Source organism: Aphidius gifuensis, linkage group LG2, assembly GCF_014905175.1.
Source record: "Aphidius gifuensis isolate YNYX2018 linkage group LG2, ASM1490517v1, whole genome shotgun sequence".
Taxonomy (NCBI): Eukaryota; Metazoa; Arthropoda; class Insecta; order Hymenoptera; family Braconidae; genus Aphidius; species Aphidius gifuensis.
Genome location: NC_057789.1, coordinates 8,326,019 through 8,353,201, shown reverse-complemented (window position 1 = coordinate 8,353,201; position 27,183 = coordinate 8,326,019). Strand labels below are relative to the sequence as shown.

The following is a 27,183-nucleotide window of genomic DNA, read 5'->3' as shown; positions in this document are numbered from 1 at the left end:
ATAATTACATGACTAAATATTTCGAATAAAAATTTTGAAAATAAAATGTATTTTATAATGTTTTTAATACATTTATTATTTGTTGATTTTTAATAATACTTAATTAAAAAAAAAAAACTTTAGAAATTCCAGAAAAGCTTCTTCCAATGGATCCATTATTTTTATTTTCTATTCAACAATTATTGTATAAAAAATATTCAAAAAAAGTATGTTCAGATGAAAATAAATAACATGTATAAATATATTTTTTTAATCCGCACAAACAAGTGAGTTACTAAGAGTTCGGATCTGAGTAACACCTGAGTTTAAAATATAAAATTCATGAGATTTATCTGCTCACCTGCAGACTTTTAAAAAATTATTATGCCATTACTCGTAAATTGGATTTACAAATTTACTAATGGTGATGATTATTCGATATCAGTTTGACGTCAAATCATCAAATGACTGAAGAATTTGTGAAACATCACTTGGTGATTCCGGTGGATGGCAGTGCATCCAGTCAAACTTTTTCTGACCATAACTTATAATTACTTCAAGGTCAGGTAAAATAACAACATTGAGAAATTTGTGTTGTTCTTCCATAAATTTTGAAAATACCAAGGTACCATGACTCGTTACAATTCTCGCCCACAAACTACTGGGTAGCTGAACAGCGTTTATATCATCACATAGTTGTTGGAATAGCTTACTAGATGTTTTTTTATCATCTCGAAATTTTTGGAATATCTTACTAGGAAATGATTGTTTACTCATAGTTGTAAAATTTTTATTTGTTAATTATTGATTTCTAAAAAAAAAAAATTAATTAAATTAATTAAATGAAACATACATTTAATACAGTTAAAGATTCAATTTTTCAATGATGGATCAAACTGATACTCATACTTGAAGCTACTATTGTGGATAATTTTTCCAATATATATTATTACTATAGAGCTTGATCAATACTTACAATAATAATAAAGTTGAAATTTTTTATAATATTAATTTCTGAGTACGGCAATAATAATTAATTTATTACAATTTACTCACAAATCACAATGAGATTTTTGACATTTACTAAAAAAAAAAAAAAAATGGTTATGTTACTTGTTTATTGACATTCTGAGGATCAGGGGTGTCATGGTGGGCTGAGGTGTACAGTGTACACTGTACAGGGCGTACAGGGATGAAAAACTGCGCATTACGTAGTACGCCGTTCAGGAGTAAAAGTGGCATGCACTCACTAGATAGCCGCCGTAGTTCATGCCACGAAATGTTACCCCCACCACGGGAGTTAGTTCTCCTGGTCAAAGTTGCCAGGTGGAGAACCTGGAGCACCTGGAGAACAGTGGAGAATAGAGTCCTGGTCTCGCTGGTCTCTCTGGCTCTCTGGTCATTGGTCAGGACTCAGGACACTCAGATCCCTCAGATCTGAACTGTCAGTAAGCTCAGTAACTTGCTCGTCATTAGATAGACAGCATATATCTACACAGTACAAACTATAGTTATATACGAAATCATCTATTTAGTTTTTTAGTTAACGAATGTAAGTATTTTTAATTTGTTTTTTCATCCCTTAAAATTTTCACCCAAGTTATTTTTCAATTTTTAGTCTTACTTTTTCATTAACTAGTGTATTCATTTATTGGATTTTTTTTATTTATATGAATTATTTTTTTCTATTTATACAATTCATTGTATAATTGTTCAAAACAAATTTATATTTTTTTTAAATTAAGGTATATGCATTAAAAACTTTCAAAATAATATTCAAAATATTTGTTGTTGTTTTAATAAATAAATATATTGTTTTAAATGATAAAAAAAAAATAAACAAAAAATTTCCATCCATTTTTTGACCTTGATAAATATTAAAATTAAAAATAATTGTTATAATGTAATTTGCAATTATTACAAGACTAAATATTTTGAATGAAAATTTTAAAAATAAAATGTATTTTATATTGTTTACATTATTTACTTGTTAAGAAAAACTTATTATTCTTATTTTTAATTTAACAATTAACTTTTGGTTTTTCTTTTTCATTAACCTACGCAGTAATTTATTATTTTATTTTTATCCATAAATTTTTCTTTTTTGATTTATCTAATTCATTGTAATTGTACGAAACAAATTTATATATTTTTCTTTTATAAACACACTTTATTACAAAAATAGTTTCAAAGAAATCAAAATATATATATTTTGGTATCTAAAACAATTTATTTTTCGAGAGAAAAAATTAAATTCAAGATGACAGTATTATTTTTACTGATTTTAATTTTAAATTATCGCCCAACACATTAAGATAATTCATTAAAAATTTTTTTTTTAAAATTAAAATAATTTACATTAATATTTATTAATTTTAGTGTGTTGCTGAATTGTTGTCTCTATAAATAATAGAGTTATCAAAAATCTATGCAAGCTGATTCATTTGCTGATATATATATTTATGCGTATTGCAGCTTGTAGTCTTGTGATCACAATCGATTCCTGTAAGTATATCTTAATAAAAGTTAATATATTATTAAAATTAAAAATAGACAGTAAAATAAAGAACCTGCAATTGATATTATATTTTCTCTGGAACTAAAATAATTTACAGATATCGTTCAATTTTTTAGAGCTCAAGTGAAATGGATTCACCAACAATTTCGACTACTGCACCAAATATACCAAATAAATTGTCAGATGATTATGGTACACTTGATTCATCGGATGTAAATCAAAATCAGATTGACCAGAAAACTCATCTCATTGCAGAATCATACGTATTAGAATCTGAAGATGATAAAAATGGCCTTGAAACTCAATTGGTAAAAAAAGAAAATTACGAAATTCCGTTTGATGCAAAAACATTGCTTGATAATAAATTATCAGCATCACTATTCGAAAATAACGGATTGGATAATAAATTATTACAACTGAATGATACATTGAATAAAATCAATCAAAATAAAGATCAAACACTTGCTAATTTTTCAGAAATAAAAAAGTATACTAAAAGTTTAGAAACTTCAATAAATGATCATCAGGTAAACTTGGAAAAAAATTTAACACTACTTCAATTGAAAATAAAAGATATTATTGATGAAAATAATAATACAAAAATTGAGATGAAAAATATTATTGATAATTTGCAATCAGTTATATTATCAAAAAATCAACAATACTCAAACATATCACTTGAGTTAGAAAAGAAAATTGAGGAAAATAATAAAATCATTCAAGAGTCAATTGCTTTGAAGAGAAAACAAGCAGAAAAATTAAAAGCAATTGAAAATGATTATCAATTAAATTTGAAAAATAAACAGCAAGAAGTTAAAATATTGCAAAAAATAATTTTTAACATAAGTCAAAAAGATCTTGTGGAATCAGCTGATTTATTGGAGACATTGATATCTATTATGAAATTTAATGAAGATAATGTACCAGATGACTTATTGGAAAAAAGACGACGATTATTTGAACATAATTATGATGAAAATGAGACAGTTGTAGTTAATTATTTAAGAAAACAATTTGATGATATTGCTTTATCGTCTGATAGCAAATATTGTAATAAATATTTCTGCAACAAAAAGATATCTTATTATGATTCAAATATTTGTGCATTGCTCAGTGAAGATCCGGATAATTATAGAATTGATCTCACGCGAAGAAATTTGGTTTATCTTCCAAAAGATATATTTACTGGCTTAAAAAATCTTAAAGATCTTAAATTGTCGATCAACCGAATATATTATCTTGAGTCGAGTACTTTTAATAATTTATCAAATCTTCAGAGACTTAATATTTCCAACAACAATCTAACTAAATTACCAAGCGATATATTCAATGGTCTTAAAAAACTTGAAGTATTAAACCTATCCGTGAATAAACTAAATTACCTTCAACCAGATACTTTTGATGATTTATCAAATCTTCAGAAACTTAATCTTAGTTACAACTGTCTAACAACATTTTCGAGTGATATATTAAATGGTCTTGAAAAACTCATATTTTTGGACCTAACATCGAATAAACTAAATTCTATTCAACCAGGTACTTTTAATAATTTATCAAATCTTAAATATTTTTTGATAAACGATAATCATCTAACATCATTACCAAAAAATATATTTACTGGCCTTGAAAATCTTCAAGTGCTAGGCTTGTCAAACAATCGACTAAATTATCTTGATTCAGATACTTTTGGTAATTTACCAGCACTTAAGAAACTTGATATTGAGAACAACAATTTAAAAAAAAATTCAATAAATATGTTAAAGAGTTTGTCTAATCTTCTGTTCCTTAAATGGTGAAAAAAAAAATGCATACAAAAAACACACAGACAATTTTAATAAAATAAAGAAATTAAATAATCTAAAATAATTGTTTCCTTCATTTTTTGGCCTTGACGAATATTAAAAATAAAATAAAATTATTATAATTTAATTTGCAATTATAAAACTAATTATTTTGAATATAAATTTTGCAAATATTTATATTCGGTGTTTTTCCAGAAAAATTGTTATCTTCTATAATGAATCTATTATTTTTATTTTTTATTCAACAATTGTTTAAAAAGCATTAAAAAAATAAGTGAAAATGTGTTTTTTTAAGTGATTAACTGATAACTAAGATCAGCAGTTTTTCGTCATTCAGAATATTCATTCAGTTTACATTGATATGTTGATAAATTTAGTTCACTAAGTGATTCCATTGCTGTATTAAAAACACAACTAATACATTTACGAAATTTTAATTTCTATATGTTTGCCAATTTCATACATCATCAATTTACCTATATAAATATTTTCTGAATAATTTAATCAATAAATAATAAAACAAAAGAGATTAATTAAAAATTATCATTGAATATAAATATTATATTCTTGAGTTACAAAATTCTTACATAAACATATTTTTTCATCATCTTTCACAGTAACTAACGATTCAAAATATTAATCTGCATTATTTTCTGATCACGTTTAAACTATCTAGCCAATAAGATGTTTATTTATTACAAAAAAAAAAAACAAATAAACATTACGAGCTGAATTTTCGTACTATAATTAAAAATAGTAAAATAAACAATTAAAAAATTGTTAAAAGAATTAAGACAAATCAAGTACAATTTCTTATTTGTAATTTTTATTTATTCTGTGTTTTTCATTTTTGTGTTTTTCTTTAATTTCTAAAAAAATATAAAATAAAATAATTTTACAATTTATTGTTTATTAGTATCATATATAGTTTATTGATAATTAAATACACTGCGCAACTTCAGTTATATATTCAGATAAAAATAAATATTATGCATAATTTTTTTTTTTTTTTTTTTTTATTAACAAATGTACAAATATGTACAAAGAAAATATACAGCCTGGGTACAAGCTCATACGGCCTATTATGCATAAATATATTTTTTTGTGAGTAAAACAACAATCTATTGAATTTATTAAAGAAAATTAAAACATTATGATTACACATCATCTTTATTAAAAAAGTTAAATATGCTTATTTTTATATTTGACGAATGGCCATGAGCATATATAATAATTATTAAATGCAGACATGTAGTAGTTATTCTTACTGGAAATTCGAAAGAATGCATTATGGAAAGAGATGATTCAGGTTACCCTTATCAGTATCATAATATTCACTATCGTATTCTCTGAATTTTAATAGCAAAATGTTTTTTATAAGCAGTCGAGAAAAGGAAATATGAAGCCGACTCAACCACCATAAGTTATGATGATTTCTGCAGTCCATTCGCTCGTCACTAGTTGGACAGTATACACACTAAACAATAACGAAATCATCTATTTAGTTTTTTATTCAGTTAACATATGTAAGTATTTTTTTTTTAATTACTTTTTTTAATCCTTATAATTTTCACCACAGTTATTTTTTGATTTGTGGTCTTAATTTTTCATTAACCAACGCAGTAATTTATTTTTTTTTTTTATTTATAAATTTTTTTTTTTCTATTTATACAATTCATTGTAATTGTACAAAACAAATTTATATTTTTTTTCAAATTAAGATATTTGCATTAAAAACTCTTTAAATAATATCCAAACTATTTGTTGTTGTTTTAATAATCACAATTTGCTAGTAAAATAACAATGTTTAAATGGTGAAAAAAAAAAAAATAAATGAAAAATACATACAACAAACACACAGACAATTTGAATAAAATAAATAATTTAAATAATCTGAAAAAAATTTTTACATCCATTTTTGGACCTTGATAAATGTTGAAAAAAAAAATTAAATTATTATTATTATAATTTAATTTGCAATTACATGATTAATTATTATTAATGTATATTTTGCAAATAAAATATATTGTATATTTTTAATAATACTTAATGATTAAAAAACTTTAGAAATTCCAGAAAAGCTATGTAATTTGTATTATTATAATTTAATTTGCAATAATTACAAGTTTCAATATTCTAATTAAATATTTTGAAAATAAAATGTATTTTATATTATTGTTTTTAATACATTAATAATGTAACATTATTTATTTGTTAAGGAAAACTTATCAGTCTCATTTTTAATTTAACAATTGACTTTTAGTCTTACTTTGTTATTAACCAACGCAGTAATTTATTATTATTTTTTTATTTATCCAATTCATTTATCATTACGAAACAAATTTATATTTTTCTTTTATATGTATACATATATCATACATACTTTATTATAAAAATAGAGTTTCAAAGAAATAAAAATATATATATATAGATTTTTTTGTAACAAAACAATTTATATTTCGAGAAAAAAAATTAAATTCAAAATGATGGTATTATTGTTATTGATTTTAATTTTAAATTATCGCCTAAAACATTAAGATACTTCATTTAGAATTTTTTTAAAAAATTAAAATAATTTACATTAATATTTATTAATTTTAGTGTGTTGCTGAGTTGTCTCTAAAAAATAAGGATATTAAAAATCTATACAGCCATTTGATTCATTAGCTGATATATATATTTATGCGTATTGCAGCTTGTGATCACAATCGATTCCTGTAAGTATATCTTAATAAAAGTTAATATATTATTAAAATTATAAATAGACAGTAAAGTAAAAAGTTGTTGATGTTTAATTTTCTCTAAAATTGAAATAATTTACAGATATTCTTCATTTTTTAGAGCTCAAGTGAAATGGATATTATTTACGAAAAAAATAATACGAGAGTAGAATTGCACCGTATTATTGATATTTTGAAATCAGAGATATCTTTAAAAAGTCAACAATACTCAGAAATGTCACTACAGTTAAAAAATAAAATTGATGAAAATGAAAAGATTATTCAAGAGTCAGTTGCTATGAAGAAAGACCAGGCAGAAAAATTAAAAGCAATAGAAAATGAGTATCAATTAATTTTGACAAATAAACAGCGAGAAGTTGAAATATTGAAAGAAATAATTTTCGAAAATCTTGATGGAATAGAAGCTTTATTCAAGACATTGAAAGTTATTTTTAAATTCGATGAAGACAATGTACCAGATGATTTAATAAGAAAAAGACAAAGCTTAATTCAAAGCCCTATCTATAATGAAAATCAGATGGTTGTAGTTGATGATTTAAGAAAACGATTTGATGATATTGCTTTAACATCTAACAGCCAATTTTCTAATAGATATTTTTGTAATAAAAAAATGTCTTATTATGATTCAACTACTTGTGCGTTGCTCAATGAAAATCTAAATAGTTATGTAATTGATCTTAGCGCTAAATGTTTAGGTGTTTTTCCAAAAGATATATTTACTGGCTTCGAAAATGTTGGAGAGCTTTATTTGTCCTGGAACAGACTATATTATCTCGAGTCAGGTACCTTTAATAATCTATTAAATCTCAAGAGTCTAAGTATACGAAATAATCATCTAACATCATTGCCAAAAGATATATTTACTGGCTTGAAAAATCTTGAAAATCTTGATTTGTCGGATAACCGACTAAATTATATTGAGTCAGGTACTTTCAGTAATTTATCAAATCTTCAGAAACTTGATATTAGCCACAACAATTTAACAGCATTATCGAGCGACATATTCAATGGTCTTAAAAATCTCACATGTTTAATCCTAACATGGAATAAACTAAATTCCCTTCAACCAGGTACTTTTAATGGTTTATCAAATCTTGAGAGTCTTTATATTTGCAACAACAATCTAACAGCATTATCAAGCCATACATTCAATGGTCTTGAACAACTCAGAGTATTAGACCTACAATCGAATAAACTGAATTCTCTTCAGCCAGGTACTTTTGATAATTTATCAACTCTTCAGAGTCTATATATTCAAAACAACAGTCTAAAAGCATTATCAAGCGGTAGATTCAATAGTCTTGAACAACTTAGAGTATTAGAGCTATCATGGAATAATATAACTTCACTTCAACCAGGTACCTTTAATAATTTATCAAACCTCAAGGAACTTCATATCCACCATAGTAATCTAACATCATTACCAACAAATATATTCACTGGCCTTGAAAATCTTGAATGGCTATCGTTGTCGAACAACCGACTAAATCATTTTGATTTAGATATTTTTAGTAATTTACCAGCACTTCATAAACTTGATATCCAGAATAACAATTTACCAACAGATTCAATAAACACATTGCAAAATATGTATGTGTTTGGACAATATTAGTTCTGGTTATAAAATTGATAAAATCCTACTAAAAGCAACTATATATGTTCACCATTTTTTGATTATGTTTAGAATCGTTCAATGAGACCTTCATTTTTTTTTTGATAAAGAACTATTAACTTGAAATTATTATTTAATTATTACTATTTGCATAACAGACACTCTTTTAATTTCCTATTTTATAGATTCCTACATATGTGATATCACGTGAAATAAAATAAACATATTTTTGCATTATAAGCACTCGAAGTATAACAACAAATTTTTTTTTAATTGTGGAAAATAAATAAATTAAATAATCTAAAAATATTTTTCATCCATTTTTTGTCCTTGATAAATAATAAAATTGAAAATAAAATTATCATAATTTAATTTGCAATTATACAAGACTAAATATTCTGAATTTAAATTTTGCAAATAAAATATATTTTATATTTATATTAATACTTAATTGTTTAAAGAAAAACTTCAGAAATTCCATAGCTATTATCTTCTAATGGATCCATTATTTTTATTTTTTATTCAACAATTGTTTAAAAAGCATTAAAAAAATAAGTGAAAATGTGTTTTTTTAAGTGATTAACTGATAACTAAGATCAGCAGTTTTTCGTCATTCAGAATATTCATTCAGTTTACATTGATATGCTGATAAATTTAGTTCACTAAGTGATTCCATTGCTGTATTAAAAACACAACTAATACATTTACGAAATATTAATTTCTATGTTTGCAATTTCCATACATCATCGGTTTTTTTATATGAATATTGTCTGAATAATTTAATCAATAAATAATAAAACAAAAAAGATGAATTAGAAATTATCATTGAATATAAATATTGTATCATTGAGTTTGACAAATTTTACATGAACATATTTTTTTATCATCTTTCACAGTTGAAGGATGAAAAAAAAAATATCCAAATTATTTTTCAATTTATAAACTATTTAAAATATTAATCTGCATTATTTTCTAATCACGTTTAAAATCTTCAAGATGTTTATTTATTATAAAAAAACAAAATTAATTAAAAATTACGAGCTGAATTTATTTGTTGAAAATAATGAAACAAACAATAAACAAGAAATAAAAAGAATCAAGACAAATCAAGTACAATTTTTTATTTGTAATTGTTATTTATTGTGTGTTTTTCATTTTTTTGCTTCTTTAATTTTTAAAAAAATATAAAATAAAATAGTTCTACAATTTATTGTTTATCAGTATAGATAGTCTATCAATAATTAAATACACTGCAACTTTAGTTATATTCAGATAAAAATAAATATTATGCATGTATAAATATATTTTTTTTGTAAGTAAAACAACAATATATTGAATTTATTTAAGAAAAGAAAAACATTATCAAAATACATTACACATAATCTTTATTAAAAAGTTAAATGCTTATATTTTTATATTTTATTACTGACTAATAGTGACTATGCATGAGCATATTATAATCAATAAATACAGCAGTTATTCTTTCTGAAAATGTGAAAGAATCCATTATGGAAAGAGATGATTTCGGTTACTCTTATCAGTATCATAATATTCATTATCGTATTCTTTGAATTTTAATAGCAGAATGTTTTTTATAAGTAGTCAAGGAAAGGGAATATGAAGACGGCTTAAAACCAGCACATATAAGTTATGATGATTTCTGCAGTTCATTCAATCATTCCCTCCATTCGCTCGTCACTAGTTAGACAGTATACACAGTGTACAATAACGAAATCATCTATTTGGTTTTTTATTTAGTTAACTAATGTAAGTATTTTTTTTCATTGCTTTTTTCAATACTTATAGTTTTTACCACAGTTATTTTTTAATTTTTGGTCTTATTTTTGCATTAACCAACGCAGTAAATTATTTTTTTTTTTTTCATTCATAAATTATTTATTTCTATTTAAGTATACAATTCATTGTAATTGTACAAAACAAATTTATATTTTTTTTCAAATTACGATATTTGCATTAAAAATTCTCAAGATAATATTCAAAATATTTGTTGTTGTTTTAATAACAATTTTCTAGTAAAATAACAATGTTTAAATGGTGAAAAAAAAAAAAATACATGCAAAAAACACACAGACAATTTGAATAAAAATAAATAATTTAAATTATCTAAAAAAAATTTCTTCATTCATTTTTTGACCTTGATAAATGTTAAAATAAAAATTCAAATTATTATAATTTTATTTGCAATTACATGATTAATTATTCTAAATGAAAATTTTGAAAATAAAATGTATTTTATATAATTATTTTTAATATATTATTTATTCGTTAAGAAAAACTTATCATTCTTATTTTTAATTTAACAATTAACTTTTGGTCTTACTTTTTTATTAACCAACGCAGTAATTTAATATTATTTTTTTATGTATCCAATTCATTAATCATTACGAAAAAAATTTATATTTTTCTTTTATATCATACATACTTTATTATGAAAAAAGTTTAAAAGAAATCAAAATATATAAATATTGTTTTTTTGTATATATCTAAAACAATTTTTTTTCGAGAAAAAAAAATTATTTTTATTGATTTTAATTTTTAATTATCACCCAAAACATTAAGATACTTCATTTAAAATTTCTTTAAAAATTAAAATATTTGCATTAATATTTATTAATTTTAGTGTGTTGCTGAATTGTCTCTAAAAAAAGGGGTTATTAAAAATCTATGCATATCTACGATTATTCCAATTTTCTCCGCATATTGATGAATAAAAATTTCGACGAAAAATCGGAGGAAATCAAAAAATCATTATATCTCCGATTATCTCCGACTTGTTCCGATTTTTAAAAATCAATGAAAATCGGAGAAATCATTTTCATCAGGGTATTTTTTAATAAAATCTCATTTTAAAAAGCGGAAATCTGATGACAGATAAAAAAAAATATTAAATGACTTTTTTGTTTTATATCCTAGATGATGAATCTATGTATATTCGATTTAAAAATGATTTTTTTTTGTGACTCGAGACAATTTTTCAAGAGCTTTAATATTTAACAAATTATCTTCGGATAGTATCACCCTCTTTTTAAAGATTTATTTATGTTGTTTTATTGTATTTTTAATGAATTGTTTTATTTACAGTCATTTGAAAATTTAATAGATTCCATCGGAGAAATAAAAAGCTTGGAACATAACTATACATAAGACAAACAAAAAACTTGATTTGAATCCAATAAGTGAATTAGAAAACCTTACTGACCTGGAAATAAACTCATTGGAAAAACTGAAATGTACTGGTTTTGAACTCTCTGATGGGTCTGTAGTTGAAGTCAACAATCTAGAGAAGTTAGAGCATCTTGAAATTAGTGTAATAGATTTCAAAGGGGAAGAAAAAATTGGTTACATAACAGACTACAGGCCACTCAGCTGTCTGTTATGTAAAAAACGACAAAAGAATAAAATAAAATCAATTGAAATAGTTTCGCTCAATTAGTTTTCGTTTTATTTTTTTTGACATATATTTTTTGACATATGATATCAGTCAGTACTGCACTTTAAATGAAAGATTTAAAGCGTGTGGCCACTCCCTGGTGAAAATATTTCTCCGAATTTTTCCGAATTTCTCCGTGATTACTCCGAATTTCTCCGCGATTACTCCGAGTTTCTCCTAAATTGACCCATGCGGAGAAATGAGTGGAAAAATTTTCTCCTCCTCGTTGATTTCGGAAGAATTTCCCCGCGGTAAAATTATTTTTTTCACATGTTTCTCCGCGTGTGTTTTTTTTCGCGGAGAAATATTTCCGAATGCTACCTTACTCAAGTTTATTCGGAGAAACGAAAGAAAAATTTCTCAGTAAAATTATTTTTTCACACGGTTGGAGAAATGGCGGACGAATCTCTCCACCCTTTCTCCAACTTTCTTCACTATTTGTTCAATTTTTTTCCAACTTTTTCAATTTTCAATTATTTGAAAAAAGAATGACTAATTATTAATTGTTACATAACGCAAAGCATAATGATGTTTATTTTTTTTGAAAAAAATGAAAATTCGAAGACACTTTTTTTCAAAAAAGTTGATATACCTGAGGTACTTGGTCTACAAAACTCCCGTGATCGTTTCATCAAATTGATGAATGTGGGAAAATAAGTGGAAAAATTTTCTCCTCGTCGTTGATTTCGGAAGAATTTCTCTGTGATAATTTTTTTTTATTTTCACACGTTTCTCCGCGTACTCTTATCGCGGAAAAATATTTCCAAACGTTTCTCCGCCCAAATCGATTCGGAGAAAATTCGTAAAAAATTTCTCCGCGGTAAATTTTTTTTTTCACATGTTTCTCCGCGTATTCTCATCGTGGAAAAATATTTCCGAACGTTTCTCCACCCAAGTCGATTCGGAGAAAATTCGGAAAAAAATTTTGATACCTTTCTCCACTCATTTCTCCGCATGGGTCAATTTGGGAGAAATTCGGAGTAATCACGGACAAATTCGGAGTAAATGCGGAGAAATTCGGAGTAATCGCGGAGAAATTCAGGAGAAATCGCGGAGAAATATTTTCACCAGGGCTATAATAGTTTTTCAAACAAGTTCTATTCCATAGTCCATTTATTACCAGAAACATCTTGATTATTCCCAGTTATCAGTAAAAAGTCAGTTAATTTCTGGTAATAAATGGACTATGGCATAGAACTTGGTCGACGAATTATGCTAGTTGTCACAAGCCTTTAACATAGTAGATAAAATTGTTATTTTTTTGGTTTTCCAGTATGTAATTCAACCAATACTTTATTTTCCTCTGACAAATCACTTGCAGCATGTGGATCCAATTCATTATCCAAAGCATACCATACGTCATGGGGAAGAAAGTCTTTAAAAATATCTTTGCCTGGAATTTTTTTATTTAAATGTTCCGCAAGTAGTATACCTACCTGTGAGACGTATGCACATTTGTTATCTTTGTCTCCAGGTATTTGTACTACAGTTCTACAAAAACTTTTGTATCTCTCAGCGCTTGTTAGTTTTTCCACAATGGATAACGTAAGACGATCATCTTTTGGTACTTGAGAATCATGTGCATAATGAAAAAATGATTCCGATGTATTAGCCATTAGAACAGCATCACAAAGTGAACTCCCATGATAATTTGTCTGAAAATAAATCATGACTATTATATAAAATTTGAAAAACGATAAAACTGTATACTAATAAAAATTATAACTCACAAGAAAAGTATGAACGTCAAAAAAGCTACTGCTCTCGTTCCAGCGAATCGGTGAAGTTACATCAAATAGAATTTCAACGTTTAATCCTTTGTTTTCTGAACATCCCTGCATAACATCATTTTGTACATTTACAGGACTATTGTCCAGTTGACCAGTAGCATTTGTTAGAGCTTCGGGCTCCATAGTCTTCCTTTTTTTTAATATCTTGTATGTACATTTTCCTAAACGGTAAAAAGATATTGTGAATAATATTTGTGTCTAAAGGTATTCATAAAATTATATTTAAATAGTCAATTTCGATATGCAACAATAGATTAATAAAAAAGAGAGTAAAAGTCTCATACTACACTGTTATATGTTATATAACAGACCGGTCAATCAGCAATCTGATTGTTTCTCAATCGGAAGAGATCCCTAGACGTTCACAACTTCTTACGATTGAGGTCTCGTTTCATGACATAAAAAAGAATTTCGGCCTTTTACAAAGAAAAAACATCTTATTCGTTAAAAAATTATAAATGAAAAGTACTTAATTGGTCGAAAAAAATTAAAAGCGATAAAAAAAATTTCATTGATAGAATAAGTTTGTTAAAATGTTTTAAATAATATTTTAAATTTAATTTTAGGTATTATTATATTATTATATTATTTAAATTATTATTTAATTTTAATATTATTTAAAACATCCCTGGTAGAAATATTTTTCCGCTATTACTCCGGCTTTTTCCAGCATTTCTTCGATTTTCTCCGTATTGCTCTGATTTTCTACGGATTTCTACGATTTACTCGTCTTTATTCCAATTTTCTCCGCATATTGATGAATAAAAATTTCGACGAATAATCGGAAGAAAACAAAAAATCATTTTTTCCGATTATCTCCGGCTTGTTCCGATTTTTTCCGATTTTTAAAAATCAGAGAAAATCGGAGAAATCATTTTCATCAGGGTATTTTTTAATAAAATCTCATTCCAAAAAGCGGAAATCTGATGACAGATAAAAAAAAATAGTAAATGACTTTTTTTTTTTTATATCCTAGACAATGAATCTATTGGATTTAAAAATATGATTTTTTTTTGTGGCTCGAGACAATTTTTCAAGAGCTATAATATTTAACAAATTATCTTTGGATAGTATCACCCTCTTTTTAAAGATTTTAATTTTAAAATTTTTTTTTAAAAGAACTGCGAGTAACAGGATTTTTAATGAGTGACAAAAGTGTCACTATAGACTTGAGAAATTAAAGAAATTGGAAGTTCTTGAAATTGAAGTTACCGATTTTAAAAAAGATGAAAGAATTCATAACATTTCCTTCGACTCGATAAAAAATGTACGTTTTCGTCGTTTAACAACATTAAGCTTAACTCACTTCGACCAAATTACTCCTAAATCGCATCTTGATATTATTGATTTTATAAACAATACACCAAGTTTACAAAAATTTTATCTTCAATACACGGCAGTGGACTACACACTTGTATTTAAAATGATAGCACTCATCATAAAACGTCTATACCTCCTACAAATTTTCGTTTCTTTCGCTGATGTATTGAATATGTTCAATAAATACAAAGATTCATCAAATTTCATATTCTGTCGCCAAATACTTCAGGAGTCTAGTGTAATTGGTAAAAAAATTTTTCTTTAGATTTTTAGTGCCATTTTCTATATTATTAAAAAAAAAAAAACGTTCGTTAAAATAATTCTAAAATGTTATAAATAATATATTAAATTTAAATCATTGTTGAATATTTAAGTATATTATGTACCGAACAATAAATATGAATAAATAATTAAATATAAAAAAATGCCACTTATGAATGAAAGTCAGCCTTAAAACGGTTATATATTTTAAAATTTAAATTGGACCGTCAACCTTATATACAAGTTTATATGTGTTAGTCTTAACCCCGAAATTAACTGTACATCAATTACATGGTTTTATTAAAAAACGTGATCCTGTCTAAATTTGCAATGTGCAAAAATTAATATAAATCTACATATTTTTGACATTTTTAGTGAGTTTCCCTGGTAGAAATATTTCTCCGCCATTACTCCGGCTTTCTCCGGCATTACTCCGTTTTTGGCCCATTTCCGGAAAAATTACTCCGGCACGAGGGTGGTGCCGGAGTAATTACTCCGGCATGATCAGATTAATGTCGGAAAAATTAATCCGCCACTACTTTTATGCCGGAATAATTTCTCCGCCATCAATCCCATGCCGGAATAATTTCTCCGAAAATAGGCCAAAAACGGAGAAAGTTTTGAATTTTTAAATTAAAAATATTATTAAGTATAGTGTGTATCAACAAACAATAAACATAAATCATAAGTGAATTCTAATTTTTCAAGTGATGTTATCATTTGAAAGTAATGATTCTGGTCGAAATATTTTTTCTGTTGAATATATTTATGTTGTATCTATGATTAAACATTATCAATATGTCAAAAAAAAAAAATAATAATTTAATGAATTATTATACCTTTAAATAATATATAAAAAACCGACCTGCGGAAATGTAATTAACACTTCAGAGTGACGAATCTCACCCATTATTGCATCGAAAAATATTTCTATGGTTTTTTTTTTATTTTTTTATAATAAGATATTACAGGAAAACATTATTTTAAATATTATAAAAATATTATTTAAATATTATAAAAAAATTTATCAAATCTTACGAGACACCCTATGTAATTTTTATTACATTAATTGACAATTCTGTTTTATCCCAACACATAGACAGTCGTCTATGTGCAGATACACAGTCGTCTATGTGCAGATACACACTGATACATAAGCAGTTAAGGTTGTTTGTAAATGGATTTCCCGTAATTTAATTTTCGATTTTTTTTTTTCAATGTTCAAATGAAATAATTATCTATTTTGTGGAATTTTTTCGTAATTTTCCTCTTCGCGAAAATTCAGATAATTAGTGTCAAAGTTGACAACTTTAACACGCAAGCATAGGGAGTATAGGTACGTTTGCACTTGTATTTTTAAAACTTATAATTTAAATTTTGATTTTTTTCTACAGATTTGTACTTTGTAGAATTCCGAAAATTATGGAAAAAAAATTATTAATTTCCTCTTCACCGTTTAAAAGATATTAGTTAATTAGTTTTGAAATTTATTGTTGTCAGCCGACTGACGTCACATTAAAAATGTAGATATGGCAACACCAGATGCTTTCTCTCTCATTTTTTTTCTCTGTTTCCTATATTGCGCACACACACACCAACAAACTCGTTCAAAACAATTCAAAGGATTATATATATGTGCATTAATAAATATATATATAAATTGATAAATTATAATGTTTTTTTTTTAATAAATCGTCCTTTGAATTTTATTCGATTCGACATTATTTATAAAATGTTTATTTATTTAACAACATACGAAATATATGACATACAAGTGCACACTATACAGTGACCAGGGTAGTAGTGTGTGTAATAGCGACGTTTCACGATCTGAATTTTTGCTGCTGGGGTAGTGTTAGTGTGTGTAAATACAGGCCGGCCAAAACATATACAACGAAAGACGCATCAGTATAGCACAAAAATTTTATGCATAGGAGGGCGCTGAAATATTTTTTTTTAACGTAGTTTCATAGGTACCCTTGAGACCCAAAAAAGTCGCCCGATCATGCGATTTACAAACAACCTTAAACATTTCTAGCAGTTGGTGGGGTTGCTGTAAGTCGGCCTCAGGTTCCCGGCTGTTCCCGGCTGAGGAATCATTCAGTCTCAAACTCTCAAATAGTCATGAGCTTAAAATCGTAATAATCGAAAAAAATTAATTTTTTTTTTTTCTGGCATCATAGTGATGCTTGTTGAATTTTTTTTTTTGTAAATATAAAAAAGTTGTTTAATAATTATATTTATATTTTTATAGTGTATATTTAATGTTTTGAAAAGTGAATTGTATCTCGAAGTGGGAATTACCTTCTGTTTTAATGTCTTTTTTTATACACCAACTGAAATTTATCTATTAATTTATTTATGTGTATTTGTTTCATTTTTTGATTCAAAACAACTCAATAATGAACAAACCATTACCTTCACAGCTATCCCATATTCCACTGTATGAATGTACCACACAGTAAAAAATAATTGGTTAAATTAAAAAATATGTATTATGTTAACAAAAAAAAAAAAATTAAGCAAACGATTTATAAGCCTACCAAATAAAAAATTTTTTCTACTGTGCACAACCAACAATCACTAAATCCTCATGTTTTTTTTTTTTTTAATAATCTATTATAAAATTCGTTTTTTTATAATCAAATTTAATAATTGTAGCACTGGAAACTTTAATTTATGGAATAAATAAATGAAGTGCTCAATTTTATATGGTGTCGTATATTTTTGTTTTCAATTTATAATTACACACCTTGATTTTATTTTCTGTTTTTTTCTTTAAATGAAATTAGTTACACTTGAGTACGTAACGCAAAACCATTCCATATCTGGTGAATTTTCAAAAACTTTAATGACTGATTTATCAGTAATGTTATTGCTGCGTGGCACCCTCAATTCTCTCATATTCCTCAACAATTTAATTTAAGAGTCAGTGGTGTTATTGGAGCCGTAAAAACCGAGACATTTTAAATTATTTATCTTTGTGTACGCTGATTTGCGTAATCGTTTGAGCTGACTCATATTTGATAAAATTAAAATTTTGTATGAACTATAAGTATATAGTCAAGTTTTATTTTAATATATTTTACAGGGCCAGACCTCACAATAATTATTGTTAACTCACAAGTCTCACTAGTCACAAGTCATAAAAATTAAAAAAATGGCAAGTACAGCTTCCAGCACCAGTATTTAGCCACGTGACCTAAGCATGTCGAAATCGACTGAAATCTACTATTAGGAATTGGATGTGGTAAACAAGCACTTGCTGGTGTTTATTATCTCGTGTCAGTTATTATCATGATTGGATACAACAATATGTTGAACGTCAATATTATTGATCATTTAATCATCATCAACGAAAACAACAACAATACATAATCAATCATTATTTATTTATGAAAACCGTTAAATTATATATTAATCAACTTGTTTTTTAATTTTCTTTTTTTTTATTTTAATTAATAATTAGTAATGCATGTGTATTATGGAATCTAAGTTATTCTTGAATTATTATTGTATATAGTTATATAATACTTGAATTTCAATTGTATAATAATTATACCATTCAAATAAGTACATTTTGAATAAAAAATCGACGTGGCTAATTGTCTATTCGTACAAAAAAATTAAAAGACGAAAAAACGTTCTTGATTTTTCTTCAAGATGCAATAAAATTTGTATACGAGCTATTCTGCAAATAAATAAAATATATGGATAAATGATATTAGAAAAAAATATAAATATACCATTTTTTTTTTTACTCATAAAAGTATTTATTTTTGCATAATAATTATACAGGCAATAGTTAATTCATTATTTAGGTAGCTACATAGAAAGAAAAAAAAATAAAAAAACAAAACAAAGCTACCTTCGATGAGCAAACATAAAAATATAAAAATTATTATCATTTTTTTTTTTCACCGTTAAAATAATTGGATTTATAATTATATTAAAATTTCAATTTTTATATATAAAATTATATATAATGTTATATAATGGTAAAATATTCAATGAATCAATATGATCTAATTTACTTATTCTTGTATTACTCTTGTTTAACATAAACAACAGTTAAATATTCATATTTAACTTGTGTGTTAGACATATCACGTTCAAGTGTAACCCATATTTTTATATGCTCTTTACGATTTCTTGATATTTCTGCTGCTTTTTCAATAAATTTATGAGTTATACCTGTGCGCTCAACGCAAAACCATTTCATCTCTGGTGAATTTTCAAGAACTTTAATGACTGATTCATCAGTAATTTTATTGCTGAATGGCACCCTCAAATATCTCATATTTTTAAACAATTTAATTGAGGAGTCAGTGGTGCTATTAGAGCCGCACAAAGCAAGAGATTTTAAATTATTCGTCTTTGTACATGTGACGATACCAGCATCGGTTAGCCATGAGTATGATGAGAAGTCAGTGGCATTATTAAATTTGTGAAAACCCAGATATTTTATATTATTTATCTTTGTACATGCAACGATACCAGCATCGGTTAGCCATGAACATGATGCATTTAGTGTGTGTAATTGTTTCATAGTATTAGCAATAGCGTATATACCATCATCTGTAATTGGCCAATTAATAATATTTAATACCTCGATATTTCTTAAGAGCGGCATATTATATCTCCACCAGGGGACATCCGTTTTCTTTGCAACTATGATACCAGCGTCGTCACAAATGGTTTTTATTGTTTTAGAATTACTCAAATAGTCATGTAAACTTTTCGAACAGCTTAGACTAAACATTACAAATTTTCTCAAGGCCTTTAGTTGAGGAACCACCTGCAAAATAAATAATTCACGTAAAAAACTTATGTATATATTGCAATAGATAACATATATGTATAAAGTTTGAGTTAAATAATATATATATATATACACTAGTCATTTTTTCTGGAAAATCAACGAACTGACCCAGGTAACCATTCCAATTTAATACGAAGAGATCAGTCAATGTATCAGCAACGTTTAACAATGATTCAATTAAAGTTGTATAGTCGCTTGGCCATTTACTACAAAAACAATCATGCAATATAATTTTCAATACTTTTAGTTTAGAAAGATTTGTAAATGCATTAGTTAACATTGGATTATCAAGATCTCTTATTCTTATTTGAAGTTTTTCGAGATTTGGACAGTATTTATTAATAACTGGCACTATGTTACTTATAGGATAGACTGACAAGTCTAATTCTCGTAAATAATGGCCACATTTATAAAGCAGTGATTTTAAAAAATTTAATTGTCCATCAAGTGTTGGATAATTTTTCTTTAAAAAATGTGGATACTCGTCATATTCCCAATGAGTTAATTCAAGTTTTTTGACATTAAACCAAGTATCAGCAAGAGCTCTTTTCCATTTTTTGCATACTAAAAAAAAAAAATTGTCATTATACTGTAAATAATAATATCTTAAACTAAATAATTCATCTTACCCAATGCAATTTTTGGTCTTTCACATACTGGCACATACATGAATATTTCAGCCAGGCAATCATCATTAACATGCTCAATTGTCATTCCATCTTTGGTGTATAAATCATCATCATCATCATCATCATGGTGACAGTATATTGTCTAAAAAGAATAATCAATATATACAATGATTTATTAACAATAATTCAATATAATATATAATCTATAAGCATAGGATGCAGACTACTGCACTCTTTTTGAACTAACCTTGTTATTCTTTTCACTCATGGAACGTGTTGTAATTTGACTTGTAACTTTATATTTTTTTGCCAAGTTTTTTGTCGTCCCTGATTTACGTAATCGTTTGAGCTGATTCATTTTTGATCAAATTAAAATGTTGTATCCTCTATATATACCTAAGTTTTAGTTTAATATATTTAGTAGGACCAGACCTCACGGACCTCACAAATCACAATATTGTTAACTGACAACTCACAAGGACAAGTCATAAAAATTAAATAAGTGTCAAGCGAAGCTTCCAGCACCAATATTCGGTCACGTGACCTGAGCACGTCGAAATCTACTGAAATCTACTACATACCTATTAGGAATTGGATGAATGTGGTGAACAAGCACTTGCTGGTGTTGGTTATTATCATGATTGGATACAACAATATGTTGAATGCCAATATTACTAATCATTCAATCATCAACAACAACAACACCAATAACTTCATCTTTATTTATTTATGAAAACCGTTAAATTATGTATTAATCGCAACTTGTTTTTTACCTTTCTTTTTTCTATTTTATAATTAATAATTATTAATTAGTAATGCGTATATGTATTTTATAACATTTAAGTTATTCTTAAATTATTTTATTGTATATAGTTATATAATAATTAAATTTTATTTGTATAATAATTATAATATTTAAATAGGTAAATTTTTAATGATAAATTGATCGCACAAGATTTTGCTTCAAGATGCAACAACAATTGTATATACGAGCTATTCTGCAAATAAATAAAATACAATATGGATTAATGATATTAGAAAAAAATATAAATATACCATTTTTTTTTTTTTTTAATTAAAGCATTTATTTTTGCATGATAATTATAACCGTTATAATTATTTATTAACGATATATACATAGAAAGTAAATTATTTTTGTTTTTATTATATCAGATTAAAAATTAAAAATGATTCCACATGTGATTGTGGTACCTCTGAAGAGAATTTAAACCACATATTTTTTCAATGTAATAATTACGTAAATCAAAGAAAATTTTTAATAAATAATTTTATTAAAAATAAAAAATTTCCGCCTTTTCAAATTGAGGCAATTCTATCCAACATGAATGAGACTGATATTATCAACGTGGCCAGGTTTATCAACAGCATTAAAAAATGTATTTAAAAAATAATAATAATAATAATAATAATTAAATAAATAAATCAATTAAAATTAGATTTTAGCTTAATAATAATTGTTAAAAAAAAAAAAAAAAAAAAAAAAAGAGTTAAATGAATTTAATAAGTTATTTTGTTTGAAAAAAAAAAAAAAAAAAAAGAGAAAAATGTTTCTATATTTTTTTGTTGCAATTATAGTGTAATTATTTAAAAAAAAAAAAAAAAAAAAAGAAAAAAAACTTCGAATAGAATAAGCTGTATATATATGTAAAAGTGTATATCTATGTAACCACTGTGGGTGTATAGACGATATAGTCTGATCCCTTTTCTTTTTTTTTATTAATTAATAATTTATATTAATACAAGGGTTACCCCGCGCCTCCGGCGCGTCGTTGTATATAATATTATGTATATGATTATTAATACTATTTTCTTTATCATAATTGTAATTTTTATTAATTACGTGAAGTACTTTTCTTATTTTTCATTTCCATGAATTACTATATTTATTTCAAGTTTATAATCAATATTATAATTATTGTGATGAACAAAAATATCATTTGATCAAATTATAAACAATCATTAAATCATTTTAGTGGCATCGTTGCTCAATCAAAGTATTGAAGTCATATTACAGCTTTTTATAAAGTCAATTGTATTATTATCTTTGATAAAAAAATATAATTAGCAATCACACGTAGTAACCGCACGCTAACTTTTTCTATTTATGTTTACTTATTTATATAAATATTTATATTTTATACAATATTCAAATCTATATATTATTTCAATTAAGTAATATTGATAAATATGATGACGTTCTTGATAAACGTAGTAACCGTAACGTATAATAACCACACTAACTTTTTTTTTCTTTGAATATTAATTTAATATTCATATAACAATACTATTTTTATTAAATATGAATATATAGAAATTAGTAAAAAGCTGTAATATGACTTTTGATCTAGAAACGACACAACTCAAATTAATTAATTGCCAAAAATAAGCAAACGTAGCAACCACATAACAACACGTAGCAACGTGTTAGTATGAGAGAGAAAATAATAAAGTATTAGTTATAAACAAATGCTAAAAATTTTCGACCAATCAAATCACGAATAAAAAGCGGTCAAGTGTCCTTTTTATAATAGGATAAAAAAAAAAAAAAAAAAAAAAAAGGAGATGGCGATACGATGCTCTGAAAAACTGGTAACCCTGATGTCCCTGATGTAAAATTCAGAATGACAGAATCGCGCGTTTTCCTCAAACAATATGTGACAATATGGTCGCATATTAAAAAAAAATAATAACGTAAATTATTTAATTTTGTAAAAAAAAAATTACAATAAAAATTAATAACAAAAAGTAGATTTAATTGAATTTAAACGACAACAAATAATTTAATATTAGCATTTGTTTTTATCACGTTTATTTTTCATCATGTTGAAACTTATTATTATTTATTCTTAAAAAATTAAATTCTAGATAGTAGTATTATTTTTATTGAATTTAATTTCAAATTATCGCCCAAAACATTAAGATACTTCATTTAAATTTTTTTTGAAAATTATAATAATTTACATTAATAATTGTTAATTTTAGTGTGTTGCTGAATTATCTCTAAAAAACAAGGATATTAAAAATCTAGACAGGCTGATTCATTAGCTGATCACAATCGACTCCTGTAAGTATATCTTAATGAAAGTTAATATATTATTAAAATAAAAATAGACAGTGGAGTAAAAGAGCTGTTGATATTAAATTTTTTTTTTTTTAAATAAAATAATTTACAGATATCGTTCGATTTTTAAGGGCTCAAGTGAAATGGATTCATCAACAACTTCGACAATTGCACCAAATATACCGAATAAATCGACAAATAATAATGATACAGTTCGTTCTTCGAATGTAAATCAAAGTCAGAATGACCAGAAAACTCATCAGACTGCAGAATCATACGTATTAGAGATTCAAAATGATAAAAATGATCTTGAAACACAATTGGCTGATCACCAAAAAGAAAAAGAAAATTACGAAAATTCGTACGGTGTAAAAATATTGCTTGAAAATAAATTATCAGCATCATTTTTGGAAAATAACGAATTAGATAATAAATTATTGCAACTGAATGATACACTGAAACGAATCAATCAAAATAAAGATCAAACACTTGTTGAGTATTCAGAAATAAATAAAAAGTATACAAAAAGTTTAGAAACTTCATTCAACGATCATCAGGTAAATTTGGAAAAAAATTTAACAATACTTGAATTGAAAATAAAAGATATCATTGATGAAAATAATAATACGAAAGTTGAAATGAAAAATATTATTGATAATTTGCAATCAGTGATAATCTCAAAAGATCAACAATACTCAAACATATCACTAGAGCTAAAAAAGAAAGTTGATGAAAATAATAAAATGATTCAAGAATCAATTGCTTTAAAGAATGAACAAGCAGAAAAATTAAAAACAATAGAAAATGAATATCAAATAAATTTGACAAATAAACAGCAAGAAGTTAACATATTAAAAGAAATAATTTTTGGAGATCTTTCTGAATCAGCTGATTTATTAAAGACAATGACAGCTATTATGAAGTTCAATGAAGACAATGTACCAGATGATTTATTAGAAAAGAGACAAAAATTATTTAAATGTTTTTATTCTGAAAATCAGGCAGTCGTAGTTAATTATTTAAGAAAACGATTTGAGCGCTACTGGCTTTTGGCATCTACTGTGCCAAATTCCAACAGATACTTTTTGTAACAAAAAAAAATTTTATTATGATTCTACTATTTGTGTCATGTCGTCCCGTAATGTCTCACTCAGATAACGACACTACAACAGAATTATCGAGCGATTTATTCAATGGTCTTGAAAAACTTGAATCATTAATCTTATCATTGAATCGACTAGATTCTCTTCAGCCTAAAACCTTTAATACTTTATCAAGTCTCCAGAGTCTTGATCTGTACGACAACAACCTAACAGAATTACCGAGAGATATATTCGATGGTCTTGAAAAACTCGAACGGTTGGATATATCACAGAATGAACTATATTCCCTTCAACCTGGTACTTTTTATGACTTATCAAATCTCTGGGAACTATTGATGGAGAGAAATAATCTCAGATCATTATCAGAGAATATATTTACTGGCCTTAAAAATCTTGGAAAGCTAAACTTGTTATACAATCCACTAAATTATCTTGATCCAGAAATTTTTGAAAATTTACCAAAACTTTTTGGACTTAGAATTCTGGAACAACATTTAACAACCGATACAATTTATATGTTAAAGAATATATATTATCCTAAAGATCATCAGTTGTTAATAAAATTCTATTAAAAGCAACATATAACGTTCACCATATTTTATAATTAATTAAAATATAGGTAAGATTATTAATTGTCTAAAATTTAAAAAAAATTAATATAACAATTTTTATAAGTTTTTCATTCAACGAAACTGTCATTTTTTTCAATAAATAATGTGTGTAATAATAAATATTGTTTTTAATATTACTTATTTGTCAAGGAAAACTTATCATTCTTATTTTCAATTCAACAATAAATTCTTATATTCACATACATAGCAAGTTTTTCGTGATTATTTTGTAAAATCATTTTTTTTAAATTACAGTACTTTCTGCCTCTCATTCTATTGGATAAAAGATAGTTTTAGAATTGTTTCACAATTCATTAAATCACTTTAAACTATATCAACTTAAAATTTTTAATTTTTTAAAATTTATCTACAGTAGTCTTTCAAATTGAGAAAAAAAAAATAGATGAATAATACATCCAAAAACACACCGAAAATTTGAATAAAATAAATCTCCTACTATAAAAAGGAGAATGAAGCCTCTCTTCGAGACATTTGATTCGTCTCACATTAAATAATGATTAATAATTATGCTTCATGTGGTTTGTTTAATTAATAAATTTTATTATTAAGGTTCTTTACCCGTTGCTAAGGGACAGTTTTTTTTTTTTATTGCATTGATAAATTAATAAATGTGGAAACTTGTGCATTAATGAATAACTATTGTAAAAAATATTGATTAATTTGGAATATTTAGCAAAAATGTTGTAAGTTTAGTGAAAATTAAAAATTGTTTAGAGCCAATTCTTTTAAAAATTACTCATTCGTAGATATTAATTGAATAATATTGATGAATATTAATTAAATTATTATAAATCTATGAATAATTATTTATATAGAAAAAAGAAACGAAATACAACAGAATAAGCGCGCGAAGCGCGCCTTCGTTGTCTTGTAAATTAAATAATCTAAAAAAAAAAAAAAAATTTCCATCTATTTTTTGCCCTTGATAAATATTAAAATAAAAAAATTAAATTATTATAATTTACTTTGCAATAACGAGATTAAATATTCTAAATAAAAATTTTGCAAATAAAATATATTTTATTGTTTTATTAATACTTAATTATTTTTAAAAAAACTTTAGAAGTTCTACAAAGCTATAATCTTCTGAAGAATCTATTATTATTTTTTTATTTTTTATTCAACAATTGTATAACAAGCATATAAAAAAAGTAAAAATGTGGTTTTTCAGCTGATAAATTGATAACTCATCAGCGGTTTTTGTCGTTTAGAATATTCATTTGGTTGTTAAATTCAGTGCACCAAGTGATTCCATTGCTGTATTAAAAACATATTTTCTTAATTATTCAATCAATAAATAATAAAACAAAAAAGATGAATTAAAAATTATCATTAAATATAAATATTGTATCTGAGTTTTACAAATTTTACATGAACGTATATCTTTTGACTAATTTCATTATTTATTTTTTTTCCATCATCTTTCACAGTTGAAAGATGA

At 25.2% G+C, this 27,183-nt stretch overlaps 1 protein-coding gene across 1 annotated transcript in view; it reads left to right on the top strand.

Annotated features, from left to right (window-relative positions):
- Positions 1-2,625: 2,625 nt before the first annotated feature.
- The window catches only part of LOC122849466, a 32,617-nt gene continuing 8,059 nt past the window's right edge, over positions 2,626-27,183 (top strand). The window contains exons 1-6 of the mRNA XM_044148167.1: positions 2,626-3,024; positions 3,304-4,261; positions 7,065-7,072; positions 7,141-8,561; positions 25,280-25,627; positions 26,416-26,425. Coding sequence (XP_044004102.1) covers positions 2,626-3,024; positions 3,304-4,261; positions 7,065-7,072; positions 7,141-8,561; positions 25,280-25,627; positions 26,416-26,425 — 3,144 coding nt within the window. The remainder of the gene's footprint in view (positions 3,025-3,303; positions 4,262-7,064; positions 7,073-7,140; positions 8,562-25,279; positions 25,628-26,415; positions 26,426-27,183) is intronic.